The 23,904-nt window shown below is 44.7% G+C and overlaps 1 protein-coding gene across 2 annotated transcripts in view; it reads left to right on the forward strand.

Moving 5' to 3' along the window:
- The first annotated feature begins 1,588 nt into the window (after window positions 1-1,588).
- Window positions 1,589-23,904, forward strand: part of LOC139367001 (nuclear factor of activated T-cells, cytoplasmic 1-like) — a 64,821-nt gene continuing 42,505 nt past the window's right edge. Inside the window, exons 1-5 of one of the 2 annotated variants that reach the window (XM_071104859.1) lie at window positions 1,589-2,178; window positions 5,833-6,949; window positions 8,881-9,037; window positions 18,922-19,124; window positions 23,193-23,365. In XM_071104859.1, coding sequence (XP_070960960.1) covers window positions 2,046-2,178; window positions 5,833-6,949; window positions 8,881-9,037; window positions 18,922-19,124; window positions 23,193-23,365 — 1,783 coding nt within the window. In that variant the 5' untranslated portion in view covers window positions 1,589-2,045. Of the gene's footprint in view, window positions 2,179-4,121; window positions 4,251-5,832; window positions 6,950-8,880; window positions 9,038-18,921; window positions 19,125-23,192; window positions 23,366-23,904 lie in introns of those variants that run through there. The other variant, XM_071104851.1, reaches the window with a different exon arrangement.

A 23,904-nucleotide genomic window follows, 5' to 3' on the forward strand; every position in this document is an offset into this window, starting at 1 on the left:
AGAAATACAGTACACGTTGCATTTATATTTCTGTTGAGTACAATTTCAAGAGCTTTGTAATGTATATGGTAGGTTAGGCTAGCCTAATTTTGGTATTTTTGAGGTGAGCATATTATCACATTTTTTTACCCAGGTCATTATTATTTGCATTCACCTGGCTATTATGTTGTAATACAATTCTAATGAGGTCATACACTTGTAACTGTGGCTATGGATGTTCAAGTTATTTATGAACTAGGCCAGGGGTCGGCAACCTTTTCTTGGCCAGGGATCCCACTCATACATTAGAATATATTTGTATTATTATTAATATGTTTATTGTACTTTTTTTTACCCCTTTTCATGATATCCAATTGGTAGTTTACAGTCTTGTCCCATCGCTGCAACTCCCTTACGGACTCATGTGTCCCCCGAGAGCCATGCGTCCCCCGAAATACGATCCTGCCAAGCCGCACTGCCTCTTGACAAACCCGGGAAGCCAGCCACACCAATGTCAGCGTGCATGCAGCTGCCACCACAAGGAGTTGATATAGAGCGATGGGACAAGGACATCCCAGTCGGCCAAACCCTCCCCTAACCCGGACGACGCTGGGCCAATTGTGCGCTGCCTCCTGTATCTCCCGGTCGCGGCCGGCTACGACACAGCCCGGGATCGAACCGGTATCTGTAGTGATGCCTTAGACTGCTGCGCCACTCAGGAGGCCCGGAATGTTTTGTTTTAATTCATGTCTTGTCTTATCATCAGGTAAATGATCATGGAAAGTAGAAGTAATCAACATCTTCAAATAAATAGGTTGAGTTGATCATTTTTCATTATTTTGACCTTCCCACATTATTTTGACATCCCCACATTGTTTTTTTTTAACCTTTATTTAACTAGGCAAGTCAGTAAAGAAAAAAATCTTATTTACAATGACAGCCTACCAGGGAACAGTGGGTTAGGGGGTGGAACATTTTTTACCTTGTCAGCTCAGGGATTTAACCATTATATTTATAATTGGAAGAGGAAGTGTAAACTAACATAGCCAATTAGCTAGAAAGGTCACACCGAACACATTTTCACTAAGAGCAGCTGTTTAGCTGGTTAAACAACGGTTAGTGTGTTGGCAAAAATGTATGTCCAAGTCAAGAAAGCTTAACAGCAGCCAGCGACAAAGCCTATTTCCTCAATATTAGTAGTTGAGAAATAGAAAGTTAGAAAGAAGACATTATCTTATTTTCTACTGTAGGTATGTAATAACACATGTATTATTTATGTTGTTGCTAGCAATATTCATAACAACATTGAAATAAAAAAAGATTTGTTCCATTTTCTTTTGTTTTTATATTTTTGCGGACCCCTTGCAGTGCATCAGCGGACCTCTAGGGGGCCTCGGACCCCCGGTTGAATACTCCTGAACTAGGCTATCTGCATTCAAACTGCCCAAACTGACCTGAAAGGTGAGCAATGTAAGACACAAATAAATAGTCGAGGTTTTTCAAAACACCTCCAGACTCCCTCCCACGTATACAACAATGGAATCTCTTGGCGGACTCGATCAAGCACCGTCAGTCCTCCAGAAAGGAGCTTGTAGGCAGCGATAACGTCATTCCTAGAGGGGCGGCGCGCTGAACAGGAGGTGTTTTCCAGCTTTAAAAGGGATGGAGCCAGCCCCTTCTGACATGCCCTGTGTCACAGCTACCAGGAGTCTCAGGAAATCTTAATTAGGCTAAAGCATAACAAAACGACAGCAAAACTCATCTAACCATCAGACCAACCCCGAGTGTGTGAGAAGTGCTGTGAAGATAACCCTTTCGCATACTCTACTCTCTTTTCCATCTCAGTTTCTCTTGGAGTGCTGTCACGTAGATGAAAGTGTTTGAATTAATCTCAAATCAGCATTCGAGTTTACTTTTTTATTGACAAATAATGCGTTTATTTTTGTTTTGATTAATGCACATTTCTACAGCCTGAAATCGTTTTTTTCTCGCAGTTTTCATATGATACTGCCTGTGATATTATTGTCAACCGTCACCACCACAAAAGTAGACCAATCGCAAGTTGAATGCAGGATATCAGCTGTTTGAGATTCAGCTCCAAATTCAACTTTGGACCAGTCCTCCCAGCGGCTTTGGGAAAGGAACGAGGATTGCAGTTTCTCAACTCTCTCGCTACCGAGATGAAGTCTGCAGAAGAAGGTAACCGGCTTCACTGTCTAGCCTATATTTTCCGTTAATTTGACGTGGCAATGTTCAAATGTTATTATCTGACTGGAGTGCTTGTGTCATGTTTACTTTAATGATTCTCAAATCGTGAGTTGCTATCAATGAAATCATGCTTATTATTATTAAGGTATACACTACAATAGTTGCAACCGTCTGGGAAGGTTTCTTCAGCTACCAATCGGTGTCGGTGTTTTCAATACAGGAGTCTCCTAAGTGCGCAATTGATGCTGTGCGTATCGCGCTATACCTGACGCGGTGAGGGGCATCCATATGATAACCAGAGCCCGAAGTGCGCGAGTAACACTTTTATAGCAATGTGTAGGCGACATTTGAGTGCAGGGAACGCTGTTTTTGGTAGGATACACTCATTTGTATGTTTTTTCCCCAGGCTTCACAATGCCCTATATGTCAATAATCAATCATTCACAGCCCACATTTTGCTCTATTTATTTGACCATGTTAATTGAAAATATTCCTGTATGTTTTCATGGTTGTGCTTTTCCACCTTGACAAATCTACATCATGCATGCACACATATTTGGACCATCCACTTCACTGACGGTGCTCTATCTGCCATGACACTTAATTCAGGAAGTAGCTGAGGCTATTCCAGTGCTGATGTCATGGACTTTTTGTGGTTTGGGGATTTAATTTGTCTTTGAGGTTTCTAGATGTGGACGGGTGGGGGCTGTGTTATTTATTCATTTCAGTCCCTCCTAAGACTCATAATTAATAGCAGACACATGTGCGTTTGTGTGTGTGTGTGTGTGTGTGTGTGTGTGTGTGTGTGTGTGTGTGTGTGTGTGTGTGTGTGTGTGTGTGTGTGTGTGTGTGTGTGTGTGTGTGTGTGTGTTTCTATGTGTAGCTTGCTTGGCTGGGGTATATGCATAACCACTCTGCTTCACCAGTCTGCTGACAACTGCAGTATTGCAGACATACAGTCAGACTCCTTTCCCTGTGACCCTGTATGGTAGCCTGTACCACCATACACACACACACACACACACACACACACACACACACACACATGCAGCCCCTCTCTCTACGGTGACTTAGCCACAACAAAAAAAGGTGCTCGTGATAACTGACTGCAAGCCACGAAGCCGCTGATTTTCTGAGCCTACAGAGGACTTTATCTGTGACCACCTAGCTCTTCCTGAGGTTCACTCTGTCTGGGCCGAGCAGAGCCCCACCATCTGTGTGAATGAAACCAGATTCTATTTAGAGACATGCAGATTGACTTGGTCCCATGTTCTGGGGGAAAGGATTTATGGATGGTAATAACAAAACCAGAGTGAAAACATTTTGGAATATGGTGACGAGAGAGAAAAGCAAGCCATGCGAGTCACTTTAAACTGCATGATTTTGTGCCATGATTTTGCAGATGTGATTACTTACTGTCATAAGAAATTCCTGAAAGCAAGTCACCGAAACAGAGCATCAGTGATTGTTTTCCTTGGATTTTTAGATACCATTATTCCGCAGAGCTCTCACCCTCAATTTGCTTTCTGTCACTTTGTTAGTTCAGCGTTCAGCAGACGCAACCTGGAAATGCAAAGCTCAAGATCGGCAGCGATAACACAAATGAGTGAAAGTCCCGATGTGTGTGGGTGGATGTAGCTCATGTGTTAGAAACAGAGAGTGTGCTGAGGCATAGTGTGCGCCACACACGCACGCACGCACACACACACACACACACAGAAACAGAAGAGGGAAAAACAACTTGCAGTCAGCCCTGTAGTCAGTAGGTGTGTACCACCCCTCCTCTAAGTCACATTAGGTGGAGTGAGAAAGAGATCTGCATCCTCAGCACTAGTGGAGGGTCTGTCAGGAACGAGCACCAGAAAAGAACAGCATCTCTAAAGACAAAAGGAGAAGACAAAACAGACAGACAGACAACAGTTAGAGCTGAGGTGTTGGAGGCTGTTCTCATCACCCTTAAGCTGAGGCTAAGATGAGCTCCCTTCGTGAAGAACCGGAGTTTGACTTCGACTTTTTGTTTGAGTACAGCCAAGGGGGAGAGTGTGGCCACAGGCCTGACAGAGGTTGGTGGTGACGGATCTCTGGATAGGGGCTGGTGTCTGTTCCTGAACTTGTGGTTGCTCAAACTGTTTTGGTGATTTATTTTGCTCTGTTGTGTATGTTTTACCTTATGCAGTTGAGCCTAGTGTGATTATTTTCATCTGCTTGTCAGAGCTGACTTATTCCCATGCTTTTTGTAATGTTTCTGGTGTGTAATTAATAATACATAGGCTACTTAGACCATAATAAGTATAGGACAATACACGTTTTGTTGTCCTATCTTGCTTAGCAGAATCATTTACGTAGAGGCATTTAGGCTTGTCATTTATTATGATTACACATTATTAGAAAATCTAATAATGTAGTTAGTTATGTTTGCTTCCCTTATTATTGCAAGCTTTGTTCGTGCCCTTTGGCCCTTTTGCTAAGAACATTTCACATTTGCATTCCCTTCCTTTGCTTTCTCCACCATAATGTGCTTTAATGTAAGTTTGTGTGCCTATAAGGTTTCATACTACTGTTAATTGCTTCATTGAGCAAAAAAAAACTTTATGAACTACTAAATACAATTCGAATTTGACCTGCCACTGTTTCTGGAAATAGTCTGTCGTGAACTAATTTTAGACAGTCTACCCACGTATTCTGTGGTGCATGACAGGTTCATCATTTCATGTGACGTGCTGTTTGCGTAGCGTTGTGGTTAACAAATATAGCACACAAGCTGGAAGGGGATTGCCTTACTCTAGTACACTGCACAACATTTGGTTGGTATTCATTTGAGATTGTAAAATAAAATTACCCTTATCAGACAGAAATCATTATATTGTAACAATTGTGTGAATTGTTAAAGTAAATGTTTCTGTGTTTGTGTGTGTGTGTGTGTTGTGTGGCAGATAATGTGTGTATGTATCTGTTGTGTGTGTGTGTGTGTGTGTGTGTGTGTGTGTGTGTGTGTCCAACCATTTGTGTCTGAGCATGTATTCTGTATGTGTGTGATGCCTCAGCAGCTGTAAACTTTCTGACTTAATCACGAGCTCAAAGCATAGCAGAGTGCTGTTAGCGTTCAACATGGGCGAGCCCTAATTCACTCAGTGAGTGAAGCCATCAATCAAATAAGGTCTCCATCACTGCTTCGCTGGAGGAGGTCCTATAGTCTAGAGAGCACACGTGGATCTCTGCACAGCTCCAGACGGACTGTTAACAATCTGCTGATATCTCACACATTTCATTGGACCTTAATCAGTTCAATAGATGTAGGGTTTAAGAGATCATTTTGGGATTTTCGGCAATGCAGCCCATTATCTACTCCCCCAGAGTCAGGTGAACTCGTGGATACCATGTTTATGTCTCTGTGTCAGGTATGAAGGAAGTTAGAGGTACTTTTGAGAGCTAATGCTAACTAGCATTAGCACAATGACTGGACGTCTATGGGTATCTGCTAGCCTGCTATGTTTTGTAACCTGTAATATCGCTTTTATAAAGGCGTTATGAATGCATAGGTGACCTAAAGTTAAAAAAAATCCTAAACTTCATGAAAAATACTGTTTGTGATGTCTTGGATGGTGGCCTATACTTACAGTGCCCTTGTGTGTTTGTATTTTCCAGATGCATATAGCTACACTCCAAATGTCAGCCTGTCCCTGCCACTGGGCATGGGAAATCCCTGTCTGGCCACCCAGTACCACACACTGCAGTCCAGCCCCATTATCTCCGTGTCCTCCTGCCACCAGACAGGCTACGGTCTCCACGATCACAACAACCACAACCCAGCCCAGGGCTACTACATGTCCCACGGCCTGAGGCCTAACGGGGCCCCGGCCCTGGAGAGTCCTCGCATCGAGATCACAGCCTACCACCAGTACCCTGAGGAGGAGGTGGAAGAGAGCAGCAGCATGGACCACATCGTCCACCACAAGCGGGGGGTCAACTCCATTGTGACCCTGACGCTGCCAAACGGCGATGGCTACCGCGACCCCAGTTGCCTGAGCCCGGCCAGCAGCGTGTCATCACGTAGCTGCAACTCGGATGCGTCGTCCTACGAGTCTGGCTTTTACAACTATGACAACTCATCCCAGAACTCGCCATGGCAGTCTCCTTGTGTCTCTCCGAAAGGCTCGTCCTCTCTCCTCTCCTGCCCACACGCTCCTCTCGGCCCCCCCTCAACCTCCCCGCGCCACTCGCCATCCACCTCCCCCCTGATCGGGGCTCAAGCCGAAGAGGGCTGGGTGGGACAGGGCCCCTGTGGAAGCTCCAGACCCAACTCCCCGGCTTGCAGCGGAGGAGGTGGCAGTGTTGGCGTGGGGAAGAGAAAATACAGCTTCAACGGCACCACCTACAGACAGCCAACCTACTCGCCCAACCAGTCGTCCACTCCTTCCCCGCGCGGTTCGCCCAGGGTCAGTGTCACAGACGACAGCTGGCTGGCCAACACCAACCAGTACACCAACTCTGCCATCGTGGCAGCCATCAACGCCCTCACCACCGACGGACTGGTCGACATGGGCGAGGGTGTCCCCGTCAAGGCCCGCAAGACCAACCTAGACCACAGCCCCACCATGAGCCTGAAGACGGAGCCGGGAGGAGAGGAGATGGGCCTTGGGAGCGAGCTCCTCCAGGAGGACTACATCTCCCGCCTGCCTTTCAAGAAGGAGAGCTACTGTGGGGGCTTCCTAGACGTGCCCCAGCACCCCTACTCCTGGTCCAAGCCAAAGCCCTACCTCAGGTAGGTGGAAATATTGCTGGACTGGGAAGGCTTGGGTCAATTAATTGTGCTGTATAATCATGTATTATCAACAGTTTAAAACAAAGTAATTTTGACGTCAGCAGGGAATTCACTTAGAACATAAGGCAGCATTGTTAAGCGTTATTAGGCCTTGAAAAAGACAATGACGCTCATGGAGCTGTTGACTTATTTCAAAAGATTTATGGACTAACATCCACACCACACGAAAAACAGTTCCTCCACTTGCACCGCTATTTTGCCATCCCAGGTTTTGTCTTGTCTTTTTCCAAAAATAGACATGTTTGTTTATTGCAAGTGCCAAATTGTTTTTGTCTTCATAGACCGCAGAGAAAGGCAGCAGTCGAAACGTAGTCGCTGTATCGCGTCCAAGAGGGCTTCTCTTTGAAGATACAAAACATTTCGTAAATCATATTTCGCAGGGAGGAGTAGTGTAGCACATGTGCCCTGTTACCATAGAAACCCCCGCACAAACAATACACACGGATAGACATACACACACATACACACACACACACAGACAGACTCCCTTCTTAACAAGGCAACCTTTTCAGTTCACGGCGACCCTTTCTCTGTTTTCTCTTTCCTGCCCTGGCACACTTTCCTGTTGGAAATCAAATGTTTGATTAAGATAATGCAGAGACAGGAAGTGATGGTGACAAGCTTGCTCAAGGAAACAGTTGGTGGGGTAATCACACAACCGGCTTCCCTGTGCTGTCATGTGCCCCCTCTCTTCTTTGGCCACTAAACATGATGTAATGTTCGGCCAGAACAGATAAAGCCTGAGAGGGGGGAAATCAGTTAGTTTTGGGTCAACAAACACCCTGAAAGTTCCAAGAGGATGCCAGAGATTGCTTTTCATGGCCAGCCTTTAGGTCAGGGGTTTTATGCTTCACAGGCATCCGGCGCAGTGAAATATTGTCTCGCAAATGTTTGTTTTGGTTCAATATCTCTGCGGTCTTCACATGGGAAGATAGGCTAATTCCCTGGCGACATCTGAACAATGATATTATGAGTGGCCAGCTGTGACACTTTCTGAGATACCATGGTCTTTCGGGTTGCCAGACAGTTGTCTGGTTACTTGGTGAGTTTGTTTATTTAAAATTAAAGGACTATGTGGGATTCAATGATTTTTGATGATAGCTCTACTTCTATTATTGATACCATCAATGCACTTAGGTTATCTATGTTAAGCCTTTAGGCATGTTGTATCATTGTGCTGCTGAAATGACTATGCCCCCTCCACAAAAAAATATGCTATCTAAAACCTGAACGGGGTCTTTGGCTGTCCCCATAGGAGAAACCTTTGTTGGAACATGGAACCCAAAATGGTTCTACCTGGAACCAAATTGGGTTCTCCTATGGGGACAGCTGAAGAACCCTTTTGGAACCCTTTTTTTTTCTAAGAGTCCGCTTCTCGACACCTGTCACAGCAATATAAAAAACAAAAAACACAGCAGACTAACCAGACCACATGCTTCTTTCATTTAGTTTCATTTAGTTTTCATCAAAAGAGCCGTTATTGCCCAGGCTTTAGGAATTACATACGTCAGGCTAGGACTTCAATTGATTAGATTAGAGCCAATGATGAAATGGAAAGGATCAGGACATTATTTAACAAGGGAAACATAGATCTGGATTTAAGTGAAATGGATCCGTCTTTGTGCATGCGTGCGTGCTTGTAGGTAGCCTGGTGGTCCTGTCTGTTTGTGTTTTATCCAACTCCTTTCTGGTTTCGTTCATTGTCATGCCATGCATATGTTTCCATGTATTGCATGATGTCTATAGAAGAGTTGGCTACGGCTCATACAGCTGGGACCAAGCTATTCTGTAGATTCTTATTTATATTATTATATTATAAATACTATCTATATGTTCCACACAATACCAAGCACGGCCTCTCTTCCTCATAGCTCCCTGCCCGCCCTGGATTGGCAGCTGCCATCTTGCTCTGGCCCGTACAGTCTGCAGATCGAGGTGCAGCCCAAGTCCCACCACCGTGCCCACTACGAGACAGAGGGCAGCCGCGGGGCAGTCAAAGCTCCGTCCGGAGGTCATCCAGTCGTACAGGTACCTTTCTCAATAATGTGTGTGTGTGTGTAGGTGTGTGTGTGTGTGTGTGTGTGTGTGCACCTGTGCGTGCATACATCCGTGCGTGTGTTCTCTATTATTAATGTCCCTTGAAGCCGGGAGTCAACCTACTGCAGTAAGAGGTCACTGTGGCTAGCAGTTGCACATATTGACACAATTAGCATGGAGCAGGACCATCACCTCTCGGTATTGTGCTTGGCAATGCTTCTAGAGCTCACGTCACTCTCACCACAGCGGCCCAACACAGAGCTCCTTTCTCTCTAAGGCCGTCACGCTGATTTACTCAAGGTGGGGACCCTGGTAAGCTACTAAGACAGTAGTGTGTGAATGGGGGGGGGGGGGTGTCTCATTATATATGTACTGTGAATAAATATAACAACACATATACAACTTATATATAAATACATAGCAAATACAGTATAGCGTAGCACATTGCCTATTAGAAGGGCTGAGCAAACCCTCTTCTCTTGGTCCAGCTTGATGGTTCCTACTTCTCTCCAAAACACTCAACATGTGTTGTTAGCACTGCACCCCGTTTTCCAAATAGATCTTTTCAACACAACTTAACGTGCTGAGTTTCAAGTCTGACAACAGCTGTTGCGCCCAACAAGGTGTCGTAGACATAGCCTGTCAAGTTTCAGTTTCTCTCTCTAAATTTAAAGTAATGACACCCCTTCATTAAAACCCTTTCTGTAACGACATACAAGTGCACTGTTGACCAACATTCAGTGTTTTGGCAGGTGAAACTGAACTTGATTTAGTTTAGTTTATACCACTTTGTGACTCAGGCTGTATGTCAGTCTTTAAGGGGGTCTAAGGAGTGAGTCAGGAGGAGGGAATTAGCATCCTGTGTGTGTTTGTGGGAGAAACTTTTCACAGGTGGGTGATGGTAATGGTGAGTTGCTGTCTTACGACACGGATATTTCAGTGAAGTGAATTGAAAAGGAAGTCCAACACACTACACGCCTGAATAAACCCTGACGAATGTCTACTGAAAGCGTCAAGCATCGAGGCCCTTTTTCCACCGAGGCCCGTTTTTGATTCCTCAGAACCTTATCTCCTCGCCTCCTTCTCAGCTGTATTGGAGAAGGTCCAAGGTCCCTCCCCTCAGGTCTTCTACTCCAATGCCTTTTGTGGAGGAGGAAAAGAGAGAGTATGTGAGGAATCGAGGAAAGATTCATTGAAAGAGCCAATATCACTGGGGTGCTGGGGTCCCAAAAAAATTCAGTGTAGAGTACTCGATTGAAAATGTGTTTTATTAAAGAGGTATCAACAGCTGTGTGTCAGCCTATGGTGGCAATATTGCAATGGTTCAGCTAAACATAATGACAGCTGCTCTAGTGACACACATATTCTCACCCACTCACATTGTTTTTTACTTTTACTTTTACGGAACAATGATATTGGAGGTGATTCAACACCTCTAATATTACATTTGGAGAGAATTAGAATCTCTGGGGAATTTCACAAGAATCAAGCCTCTGACTGGACGTTTGTTGGCAGAGAACGATTAATGCAGAAGGTCAGGTAAATACTTGATACACACGCACAACATTAGCAAAATGAAGACAGAATTTCATCATATCTTTCCCCGTGTGTAGGATGTGGAGGCACATATCTCTTTCTCTCTTTCTCTCCTTTCTTTCTTTCTTTCTTTCTTTCTTTCTTTCTTTCTTTCTTTCTTTCTTTCTTTCTTTCTTTCTTTCATTCTCTTTCTTCACTCATCCTGTGCAGTCCCCAGGGAGGCTTGATAGGGGTGATAGGGCATGTTGTAGTCCCTGGGGTGCCCTGCTGTTATGAGCAATGAGTGGCAGGCGGGTGGTGCAATCATGGAGAATGGGTGAGTGTTTAGTGATGTGGGAGGGGGGACAAGGAAGACAGGAAGAGAGGGAGATGGAGAGAGAGAGAGCACATGCAGAGACATATGTGATGAGGGCAGACGGAGAGAGTGAGGCGGTGGAAGGGTGTAGGGAGGGCAGAGGGAGGCGTAGGGAGCGGCGCAGAGGAAAGAGGGAGAGAGGGAGGGCACAGGGAGTCACCAGGCAGGCAGGCAGCTGGGTCTCGGCTGTGTTACCCCCAGAGAGATTCTGCTTCCTGCTGATTAGGGCCCGGGTGGCCCTGGGGCTGGGTGGAGGGAGAGGAAGAGGGGTAGGGTGAGGTGAGACTAGTCCCAGAGCCCATCCGATGCCTCCTCCCCCACCACCATCCTGGCCCAGTGGGCCTCCGCATCACTGCCGATGTTGCTCCTCGTGAGCCGCTCATTCCTCAAACCTCTCTCCCACACCGACATTCCCAGTGCTGGCTAAACCTGCACAAACACCAGCACTGGGGTTTTGGCTCAGGGTTGGACAGGCACAACACCTATGAGTGATTGTGACATATCCCATTGCTGTGCGCAACAGTTTAAAAATAACATGTTGAAAAACATGATGAGACACCGTGTATCTAAGCTATCAGTCAATAAAGCATTGCAGTACACGCTATGACCCCAAGAGCACTGACTGACAAACATCTGGCTGAAAAACAGTTACTCAAAACAATGTTTGCTACCTTTACAGCGCCACTGTTTCTGTCTTCATGACCGCTCAATTTGCTATCACGGAAGTCCTCCTGTTGCTCCTACTTAATGAACGGAGGTGTTTTTCTAATCCAAGCACACAGGCTCCCCTTTGTTCAGGAAACGTCCCTTTGTAACAGTGACATCATGCTCAGCTCCTAGCTCCGTCTCCTCCACCAGCCCCTCTTGCAGGATGAAGACTTAAATCTGGGGAGGCCCACTGCCGCAGCCGCACACTCGCGGTAACCTCCAGATTACGGGGTACACTGACTGCACTCTGCTGTCCGTATCCCCTCACACCCCACCGGTTTGGATGGAATATCCTCGATCAGATATTCCATCATTTGTTTTTGGAGATCGCTACAGTGCAGACCTCCTCCCACAGGCCTCTCAGCCACTTCTCATGGTGATGTACCACGTCCTGACCCCCGCGGCCACTTTTCCACTTTACTTACTGGCTGCAGACCACAGCGCCCATTAACGGGATGGAGGGTCCTCTGCTCTACCCCAACTAGCCTCCAATTTCTCCCCCTGATGATTCACCAGGCTCCCCTCCTCTCACCACAGTTATGTCCAACGTCTACAACATGGTTTCTAAAGGCATGCTCAGGAAAAATCAAAACCTGATCTTCTACCTTCCTTTACACCAAAGACCACCACGTCATGATGGGATGTTTTTTTTCTCCAAAGAAACCGATATTATGATGGAATTGAATGATTGCCAAAGTGGAATTACATGGAATTATATTTGCATTGAGGGGTAGCGACCTGGGACGTGACCCTCTCGGGGAATTTCATTCAGGTATACATTCAGACAGGAAACCACAGGAAACACGTAGACACGCACAGGGCACACAGTGTTAGACGACACCTGTAGAATATTAGACCCATCACACAGTGTTATAGTAAGTACTACATATGGATAGAGTATATCTAGAATGACATGAAGAACCTTAGCATATGTGCTGCTGGTTGAACATGTGCTGTTTCCCCTTGACATCTATGCTGGCTGTGTAATGTCTTCGGCAACAGCTACAGTAAATGTACGTTCGCTGCGAAGACTGTCATTTATTGTGTTTTAAACCTGGTGCCGCCTCTTGTTTAAAACATGAAAGATGCCTTTTGTTCTTCCGTGCAGACTTCTGGGTTGTGTTCATCGACGAACATCGTAGTGAAACGTTCCGCAACACATATGAAAATGAGCCCTTCTTATTGGACAAGTTCTGATAGTGCCTCCCTGTTTCATTTCACTTCGAGAGCGTTTTTTCTTTTTTCGTTTTGCCCCTACTGAACACGACCATGTACTGCTCTACAAGAGGCAGTCATGGCTGTTCATCTGTGCCCCGAGGAGCAGTTAGGCTCCCATGAAACTGTGTTTTAGGCCTCCAAGGGGCTTCCCTTACTCACAGCCTTGGTATATTGGGCAACCACTAATTACCATTGAACAGCAACTGGAAAGAATTGGACTAAATGACTGCATTTTCACTAGTTTGAGGTGAGGACCAGAAGCCGCCAGATTTACGAGGCAAAACACTGGTTGCCAGCCTATATATCAGGGGTAGACTGAAATCATTTACACATCACTCTGCCCAAATGTAATACCCTGTACCTGGGCTAAAACGTAATGCCTAGACATTTTGGTAACAAGTCGTCCTTTTATTTGGAATTTGGACTTTGCTGGTCTAGACATGGGCCAGGACTTGAAACGTTGCCCTTGATTACATGACATTGGGGAATACGCTTAAATACACACTTTGAGGAATATAGCCCCTTTGTCGCTTGTATAAAGAAGTGCCATTTGGAACCAGGGAAACCCAATACATTAACAATTCACATGTAGATATATGCATACTCTATGACTATGAGGCACCGGAGAAAGAGGAGGAGGAAGGGGATAATGAAGACAGTATGGGGGGAGAGAGAGAGAACTTGGGATGAGTGTTTGAATTGGGTACAGCGAAGTCTCGCCGTGTGACTGTCAGCACTTGAGAGAGGGAGCGCGAAAATGGGGGAAACCTGAGCTGCCCTCCCTTCTCCCCTGCTTCCAGTCTTCTCTCCCCTCCACTGCATGCGCCACGTGGAATACGAGTCATGACATTTCTCCAGGCGGTGATGAAATCTCTGGGAGCTGGAAAGAGAGGGAAAGAGAGTGTTCCTGTGCAGGCCCATATTCACACTCTCCCCACAGGCCAGACTGTGCTGCTACTCACCAGCAAGTCACATTCTTAAACAAACATGTGCAAATCTTTTCTCTGCCATTTTTCAACCCGGTCTGTCTCTAGATCTTGAGCATAACACTTACAAGTGTGAAGTTGACTTTTTATGTAAACAGTAAGTAAACCAAGCAATAAATAAATAAACCAAGCAGTAATAAAGCAACAGCTACAAAAAAAAAAATCAACAAAAAAAAAACTTAATTAAGCTATCACTGACAAGGACACATGATTCTCATTAAGAGGACAAAGCAAACATGGTTTGAAAGCCCATAGGAAAAACCTCTTCAGAGCACCATCATCTCAGGGCTGAATTTTAGCAGCTATGATGATGGATCTGTAATGGTTCATGTCAAATGAATGGTGGAAAAGGACTCTGGTTCTGAGCTCAACACCCTCAGAGTTACACATCATCAAAACCCAATCTGACCTAGGCAACCCAGCTGTGTACAACAATTAACGCTTCAGCTGACATATATAACCTGTTTAATTTGAGATTTCGGTCTATCCTGCATGGCATGTGTTGGAAGAGGAGATGCTGTCTAACTTGCCAATAGATGGGGGTTAGAGGTGTAAATTAATTTGGCACATGCAGTGGCAGAAGCTGGTGTAGTGTGACAGCAGCAAATTGGGCTTCGATTCAAATTTGGTTGAAGATGAATATACGTAGCCCAGCTTGACTACATTCATAGCTTAGCTAAACTCATCTGGTCAAGATTAGGCTGTGCATCAAGACTCATAGATGGCTAGAGACGCAAATGTGAATTAGGATTCACAGGTGTGCGAAGCCTCTCTCGTTGAACCACACTTAAGCTTTACGACGGTTCCTCAACTTTGTCTTTTCTTATTGCCCTTGTGAGGATTTAAAATGAAGAAGTACATTTTGCGCTCAGTTTGTGGTTGGTGTGTGTGGACTAGGGAACGTCACAGGAGCAGAGAGGGAAAGAGGTAGAGGAGATATGGAAGAGGAGAGCTGAGGGCTGAGGGAGCACATATGGTAAATTTATTGAGGGAGGTCGCCCAGGGGGGATCACAACCTAGTTCATTTGCTGTTGGGAAGACCAGCATCACTTGGAGGGTTGCTTGAACTCATGAATCACTTCCCGACCCCACCGGAGGACGCCACCGTCATCGTGCGCTACCGCAGCAATGCCGAGTGAAGGGATAAAGACTACCCCCAACACACGCACTCTTGTGGTTTATCCATATGCAGACACGTGAAGGCTGAGGCTAAGGTAATGGTTGGAGGTCACAAAGAAATTCAATAGCAAAGTCTACCGAGGAGCAAAGCTCAAAAGGGACAGAGGCCACAGAGTGGCAGCCTGCCTTTTATTAAATCATAAAGAAATTATGCCATTTTTAACAGACCGTTTTGCGTTTTCAAATTGGTACCTCGTGCCCGGTTCCATCGGTTCCGTTGTAGCATGATGGTACAACTTTTTCCTTCCTTCTCGGTCGACTTGTCTATGTGTAAGTAACTGGTAGCATGTGGCGGCTAAGCGTAATTACCACTGGTGACACCGAAAGTAAAATATAACAAGGCGAGCAGAGAGAGAGGGGTCTGCTGGTGAGATCACTGCCTAGATGAAGTGCTCTCTGGAGACACAGAGACTTCAAGAAGCGCCTGACCCCAGCGTAACTCACTGATGACTAGCATGTGTGACTAGCACACAGCTCAGGACAGCTGCTGGAGACACTGTGTGGAGCTGTGAAGACGAAAAAAGGGGAAAGTGAATGAGGAAAGGAGAGTATAGCCTGCTTAACTAGTTCCCTTGATATCTGAATCAAACAAGTGATGATATCAAGTCGAGAACTAGAAAACCAGATCGTTTTGTAATGATTGCTGCTGGTTTGTCCATTATTGAGACCCTTGGATTGCATACGTCTAGTACTGTGCTGTACTGTACTGTGTTGAGAATCACCAACAGAGAGCTACTGCATGAGCAGGCATGACTCAATATGTCGCACCAGCCAAATGATGCCTTCAGTTTGTAGATCACCTCACCTCACCTCACTTGTTTTCACAGTCACCTGGCAAGTTTATCGTCAGTTTGTCTCACCAGAGCAAAATGAGCTCAGTCGTTCTTCACTGTCTTCATAGATGCGTGCTGATTGTGTCTTCGGTTGGTCGTTCCCCTTTGTACTTGGCAGAGTGGGGTCCTAATTATTGGTTGTTACCAAGTGTCAACATGTCCAACAAGGCAGACGAATTACTGTGGACACAAGATTCCAATTACGTATTTCTCTACCTTCACGTACTCCCCAATCCCTGACCCCTCGCAAAGGTAATTATAAATCCATTAATCAGATGATGTCATAGGTTACATGTGGTCTGTGTTTTGTTCTATGACTCAATCCGTTAAATAAACACGGAGTCGCTTATTCCGTTTGACTCGCTGTTTTCAGTCGGACACAGCCGCGCTGAACTTTCATAAGACTGAACTTTAAGAAGGGGTTTTTGAAATGATATACACTTTTATTGGGGAGATAATTGAGCAATTTGTGGGATTTTTTTCAGATGGACGTTGTTTGTGGAAGTGATTTTTTTTGTGACGGTCTCTGATGTGGTCAAGGACCTAGCTGTGTGAAGCATTGGAGGTCTGTCCATCGTTACCCAGTGTGAGATTTGCCTGTTGACTGTTTGGAACGGGTCCCCAATTTTTGGAGGGTTTCTAGGTTTGGAGATTCTTCCAAGTCCACATTAAATGCACACACACACACGCACACACACACACACACACACACACACACACACACACACACACACACACACACGCACACACACACACACACACACACACACTTGAACAAACGTTGCCTGGGAGCTGGGAGGTCTAAAAATTTGGTTGCACCAGAAGTGGTCCATTGGGTTAGCAAATGGGCCTGGGTCAGGATTCTTACCCAATAATATCTGGTAACATTCACCACATTGAGGAATGTGCACCTCTGCCAATTTCTCCTGAGGTTGAAGTATTTTCCCCCTCTCCAAATGGGTTTCAACCATCCCCCATGCTGCTTTCTGCAGACAGTGTTGTTGTAGATGGTTGCAGTTGTTCTAGATCAGGGCTCTCCAACCCTGTTCCTGGAGAAATACCCTCCGCTAAGGTTTTCACTCCAACCCCAGTTGTAACTAACCTGGTTCAGCTTATCAACCAGCTAATTATTAGAACTAGATGCGCTAGAATAGGGTTGTAGTGAAAACCTACAGGATGGTAGATCTCCATGAACAGGGTTGTAAGAGCTCTCTTCCAGATGGTTGTCCTGGTTGTTTTATGGTTGTTCTAGGTGTTTTTGTTGCTGTTCTAGATGGTTGTCCTGGTTGGTCTATGGTTGTTTTAGATGATTCTAGTTGTTCCAAGGTTGGCTAAATGTTCAATGAACTGACAGGCATCGCCTTCTCACATATCTCTTGTTTGGCTATTGGGGCCATTGGAGATCACACTGAGCAACGCTGTCTACTAAGTCTACTGCACTATCTAGAAGATGTAGTAACCATCCCTGGTTTTTTGTTGGTGCACTTGCTTTTATTGGGGAATCAGTAGCAGCTTAAGGTGGTCCGTGAGAGGAAGAGGGGAAGTGTAAAACTGTTTGAAGTGGCGGTTCCGATACAGGGGCCTCCTTTCATCTCTGTGTGACACCGTCTCTGGTTCCGCTCCAGAGCTTCATAGGCCTTAATGGAAATCATAATGCAGGTTCATAAATGCCCAGAGGCCAAGGGGTTGTATGCTGGCAGCATGCAAGGCACAAGTATGTGAATGTTTTTAACGGGAGTGATCTACTCGTAGAGAATAAGCTAGCCTTGCTTCACTGTGATCTGGTGTTTTCTTTGTGTGAAAGTCAAGCTATCCGTGTAAATGTGGCTAGCGGTTTTTCTTCTGTATTTTGCAACCAAAAAGTAAGTGGCTGGAGCCTATCTCCTGCTTCTGTAGTGTGAGGCAGCTTAATATGACAGGACACTAGTCTATCGCAGGGCCTTATCCTCAATCGATCTCCCAAGGGCCAAGCAGAGATGCATCGGGACCCATTTTTACAGTCTTTGGTGTGACTCGGCCAGGGATCGAACTCCCACATTCCAATCTCAGGGCGGCACTATAACCACAAGGCCACTAAGTTTATGATTTCTTGGGGCCAAACGCGGAAGAATGTAGTCAACAATGTAGAACAAACAGACGACCTAAGAAATAGGAACAAATCGATATAGAGTCATGAAATTTTGTTTCAACCGAGTGTGCGTGACTTTTGTCCAGAATTGATATTTTCTCATAAACATTAGTATTTTGATATTGTGAGTACTAGACATTTATTGAGCACATGTGTGGAGCTACTAATCATCTAGGATTTATTGTTCCTTAGATATTGCGGATCACATTAAAAAGCAATTCTATAAAGGATTGCATTTAAAATACTTAATACGTATGGTGCACCAGCAGAAATATTCAACGTAGATTGCCAAAATACTGTTTATGATTACCCCTTATGAATTCAACTCCATTTCTGACATGGAAATTAATGTTTACTAACGTTAGTCCATTGCTGAGGGGATCAAATCCTCATAAACATTGTGCATTCTGCTCAGAGGCAGACTTTTAAATTATCATCTTGGTTTTCTATTTGGTCTCCAAAATGGTCACTTTCCATTGAGTCACTGTCGACTGCTATCCTCTCATTGGGCACTTTTTTATGGTGCCTGTGAGGTTTTAATGAACAGTGAAGTGATGGGAAGCCAACCTCTCCATCAGCACTCGTGTCTGGCTGCCCAGAAGATCTCTACCCCAGACAGACTACCTCCAAAATATCAAAACCCTCTTTAACCCTCCCCTAAAGGGATGTACATTAACAAACCGCTCCCAAATTCAAAAAACAGAAGACACCAAGAATCTGGAAACGGGTCTCCAACCCAACCGAAAAACAAATCCGACCAAAGGGCCTATTTTCTGAAACCTCCCCCCTAAAAACCTTTCATTAAAGGGCTTCTTAACTATCAGTAGCTGATGTGATGTTCAATCTCTAGTTCCCCAAAATGACGGGTTGTTTATGAGGTGCTTTAAAACCTGACGTTGGGTCTCACCTGGATCTGTTTGTTCTCCCGCCAGCTCTACGGTTACATGGAGAGCGAGCCCCTTACCCTGCAGCTGTTCATCGGGACCGCAGACGACCGCCTCCTGCGACCGCACGCCTTCTACCAGGTCCACCGCATCACGGGCAAGACTGTCTCTACCGCCAGCCACGAGGCCCTGCAGTCCAACACCAAGGTGCTGGAGATCCCTCTGCTGCCCGAGAACAACATGAGAGCCATGTGAGTGCTTGTCCTTTCACTCTCCTGTCACTCGCTCTTAACACTAGGAAAGCTAGGCCTTGAAGGGACCCCACTTTGAAGCAACGAGCAAGCATTTTGACTGCAATATTCTAACAGTGTAATAAATGCATTTCATATTTAATTATAATTTGGTTGTGTTTATGAAGGTCTTGGATAACATTAAAACACAATAGCATTTTCATTTGTTTGTGTTACTGTAGGCCAGGGATACTCAACTAGATTTAGCCACAGGCAGATATTTCCTTGAGCGGATGATCAGGGGACAGGTACATAATTACAAATAATATGTAGACTGCAAATTGACCGCAAGAAGCCCAAACAGATATAATATTTGACATAAACAGAATAATTTCAAACCTGGCTTACGTGTATATACGATCGTGTCTTTCTATTGTGTGTGGGAACACTCGGGAACAGACTTCCAAAATTAAAATAACTTGGAGCTGATTATCTGGTATTTTATTTTACCTTTTTTTTTACCTTTTTTTTTACCTTTTCTTTTGCTCGCAAAACTTGGGCGAGGGCAAATAAAATCACCGGCGGGCTGCCCGTTGGGTAACCCTGCAGTAAGCTATCTGCTGCTGCACGCTCACACGTGGAGCGCATGAAACAGCGGTTGTTCTTGGAGAGATATATATTTTGAGCTTATCTCTTCAATTTTGAGAGTTTTCTGACAAAAGTGTTTTGGAAACCTCAGAATCTGCTCTTTCTGATATTATATTGGATTCAAAACGTCTTCCCTGCCAAAAACAAAACAAGGCATGTCCTCTTAAAACGGCTTATAACAGAAATTCTGTTTGCGACATCGAAATTCTAACAAAACAACGGACTTATTTAGGAGGGGGGCCATGACTAACAATGGCAGAGATGTTTCTATTTTAAATTAATATGCAGTCAAAAGGACTGCCTCTGCGCTTCTAGTGTTAAAAATGGTACCCTTGCAGTATTTGCAATGATCACCAACTGTGTGTGTTGGAATTCAGGAAGAAAGACAACCAAAGCATGCCTAATACAGTGCTGTACATAATGTAGAGTCTAAAAGGAATAATGCCCAGGAAATCCAATAGGCCCTATTTCTGTTGGTTTTCTCCCCATTGCACCCAATCTGCCGTGTGCATAAAAAATATACAATTCCTGAAATCACTGTGCAGTTTTAAACCACTCTCCAACTCCGGATCTCCAGCAGGTCAGAAGGTTGTTCTCCGCAGGGTACCCAGGCAGCAGCTCCTGCCCTGGGGCTCTGTTCACGCCACAATTGGTCTGCTGTCCCGAGGCCCAGGACTTTCTCTGATGGAGAAGGCAGCTAAATCTCAACTCAACCCCGGTTATATGAGCTCCATCACCACCTACTGAACTGTAGCTTTATTCTCCTCTGTGTTTCATTGGTATAACGTACCTTTTAGAAGACCTGATGTAGATTGACTGGGTTTATATTAAGTTCAAGCGGATTTTAGTATTTGTTTGGATATTGTGGGAGGTTACAAAGATATTTGGCAAGCACCATGAGATATCAGATCTCTTTGACTAGAAAATGAACTTTGTTGGTTTAACATGGTTGAACCTAACATGCCTTTTGATTTCCAACAATGCTATGCTGACCTTTTTTGAATGTATCAAATCCAGACAGCGGATACTTTGTGGAGCTTCAGCCATTACACTTTAAAGGGCACCACGGATAAATCTGATATTCGAGAAAACTATTCAGATGACGTCAGCTTTTCCCTTTTGTCGTCACCGTATAAGCTAGAGGGAGAGAGGCAGTGAACGTATATAGTAAAAACTGAGCCTCAGGGTTGGGGGTAGAACAGTGTAGGCCAGGTTAGTGTCCATTAGGTCACATCACTGAAAACGTTTTAAAGTGTATCGCAGCAGAACAAGTAAATGAGCATTTCTTGGTCCAGGTAGTCATTCCATGTTTCAGTCTGTTTTCATCTCTTTGGTGTCTAATGAACACAGCCCGTGTTTTCTCTCTCTTCTGGCTGGAAGGGCCAGGGTCTGTCTGAGGAGGGTTGGTCGCTGACGGAGTCTTTCCATTGAGCTGTTAACAGTCAGCCTGATAACACTCCGGCTAGCCCTTTGCTCTCAAGCCAGCTCTCTCTCGCTCACTCACTGTGTGGGACGTTACATAGACGGCACTGTAGACAACCGATGTCAGACTCCAGACACATATCAATCTATCTCTTTCTTCCCGTATTGTTGCCGATAAAGTTTTATCTGTTGTTTGGTATCCACCCATTGAAATGGATAGTAGCCAGTAGCTTCTGCTTTATTACACAGCATGTTGTCTCTGAGAATCTAGACAATTCTGGGCTACTTCTATACTATGCTTTCGAATCATGTGACATTCACTGAACAAGTAGAGTTGGTGTTGGAAACAAAAGAAAATTCCACTCAACTAGTCCAAATGTGTCCGTTCAAATGTAGATTTAACCGTCAACATGCAAATATTTTTTGGGGGTTTGGTAACCCTTTCCTGCCACCTTTCCTGTGCAACTGACTAGGTTTCCCCCTTTCCCTTTCCACCATCGCAGTCAGTGACTTCATTCTTTGCTGACACTGTTCCACCACAAGTGTAGGATACATCTTGGAGTGTTTTTTTTATGACCAACAGTCGCCATTGCTGTCCCTACAGATCTTGACTTTGAGCTGACTTCACCATATCACTTCTGCAAGCCGTGATTGGCTGCTCCACACCATAGTTCATGAGGAGAGACACTAATGTTCATTCCAACAGTCGTTTGACAGTCAAATAGAGCATGGCACACTACCTCTAATGTGTTTGTTTTAAAACCATAACCGCATGACTGAACACTTTCATCAGGCATGAGCCACTGAAGAAACTTGTTGAAATTTTTCTTAAAAAAAATAAAAAATAATCACATTCAGATAGACCAAAATGAAGGGGAAAATGGATTTGTGTAAAACTTGACATTTAACATGTTCCAAGAATTCCACCCAAAAAAGCTTCAGTGTAAAAATAATTGAAATGCCAAGCCATATCCCATATGTCATTTCCTGACTTTTTTTTACCAGCAACATTTTGGTTTTAGTTTAATTTCTTGAAAGGCCAGTCTGAAAAGTGATGCCTTTTTTTCCCCTAAGGTAAATCCTCCCGCAAAAAAAAATATATTCAATAAAATAAAATAAAATAAATAAAGACAACATAGGAAAAGCTCAATGTGACATCGGTTAGTAAGGTTGAAACCGTAAATGTTTGAAATTATAAAGGTATGAACAGTGTAGAGGGAGCATGTTTTTTGGAGGAAAGGTAGAGGGTTATGAAGTGGTTGTGAGAATGCAAGCGGCAGCCAATGGGCTTTTCCTCTGGAGGAGACAGTGGAGAGACCAATGGCCTGGGCCGTGTTCATTAGGCACCAAGTAGACGATAAACTGAGTGAAACAGTTGCAAATCGTTTTAAAGCGTGTTCTGTTACTTGCCCTAATGAACACTGCCCTGAAGATTGCTCCAGAGAGCTGTATTCTGGGGCACCAGGAACATTATAAGTCACATCAAAAAAATGTAATGTTGTTCTAAGAAGAACCTAGCTACAGATGGGGTAGCGACTAGTAGTGTTCTTACGGGACTTCCGATATCTGTGACCCGGAACTTTAGACGAGACGTCTCAGAGTAGGGAGTGTTGATCTAGGGTCAGTTTTGCCTTTTAGATCATAATTAATCATATTATATGCACTCTTACCTTGGGAGAGGCTTTGCGGATCTGGCGCCAGTCTCTTTGATCAAATAGAGCTCCAGGACTTGTTCGTGACAGTGAACATATTGTACATCTGCATTATAGATAGTCTCTGTGGTCTAATGATGATGTCCTAATAATAACAGACTGTACTTGTTATGTTTATGTTATATGATGATACAGTATGATGCAGTATATTCCATCTGTAATGTATGTCTCGATATAGTCTCATGATCGTGGCCTGTAATAAACTCAGGATTCTTGAGACAAGATGTAGCATAGTGCTCCTACAGACAGTATATTGCTTAGTACCAGTATGCTGATGCTAAAATGGATCCTCTCCCCTGTGCGACAGCATTGACTGTGCAGGGATTCTGAAGTTGCGGAACTCCGACATCGAGCTGCGCAAGGGCGAGACGGACATCGGGCGCAAAAACACGCGCGTGAGGATGGTGTTCCGTGTGCACATCAACCAGCCCAATGGCAGGACCATCTCCCTACAGGCCTCCTCCAACCCCATCGAGTGCTGTGAGTATACACGCACATGTGCACACATACACACATATACACACACACATGGACTCACCATCGCACACACACACACACACATACACCCCCACACACAAACACAGCCACAAACAGACACACACACACACACACAGCCACACACACACACACACACACACACACACACACACACACACACACACACACACACACACACACACACACACACACACACAGCCACACACACACACACACACACACACACACAAAATGACTGTTCCTTATGAACACACATCCACAGGTGCACACACACAAACCCAATAACACTCTCTTAGCACGGAAATCAGTATGAGGTGGCCTTTTGGACCCAATTCAAATCTTTATATGATGAAAGCTATTTGCCAAGTCATTGAATGCATTGTACTTTAATTGATAACTGTGAGGTCAGGCACATATGTTATTTATCCCTCAGTGCATTTTATGACTTTATGCCTAACTTATTGTGGTGAGGCTACCCTATTATCACAGGTTTATGAAGGGTCATTTCCCAGCCCTAGATC

The sequence above is a fragment of the Oncorhynchus clarkii genome, chromosome 2, assembly GCF_045791955.1.
Source record: "Oncorhynchus clarkii lewisi isolate Uvic-CL-2024 chromosome 2, UVic_Ocla_1.0, whole genome shotgun sequence".
Taxonomy (NCBI): Eukaryota; Metazoa; Chordata; class Actinopteri; order Salmoniformes; family Salmonidae; genus Oncorhynchus; species Oncorhynchus clarkii.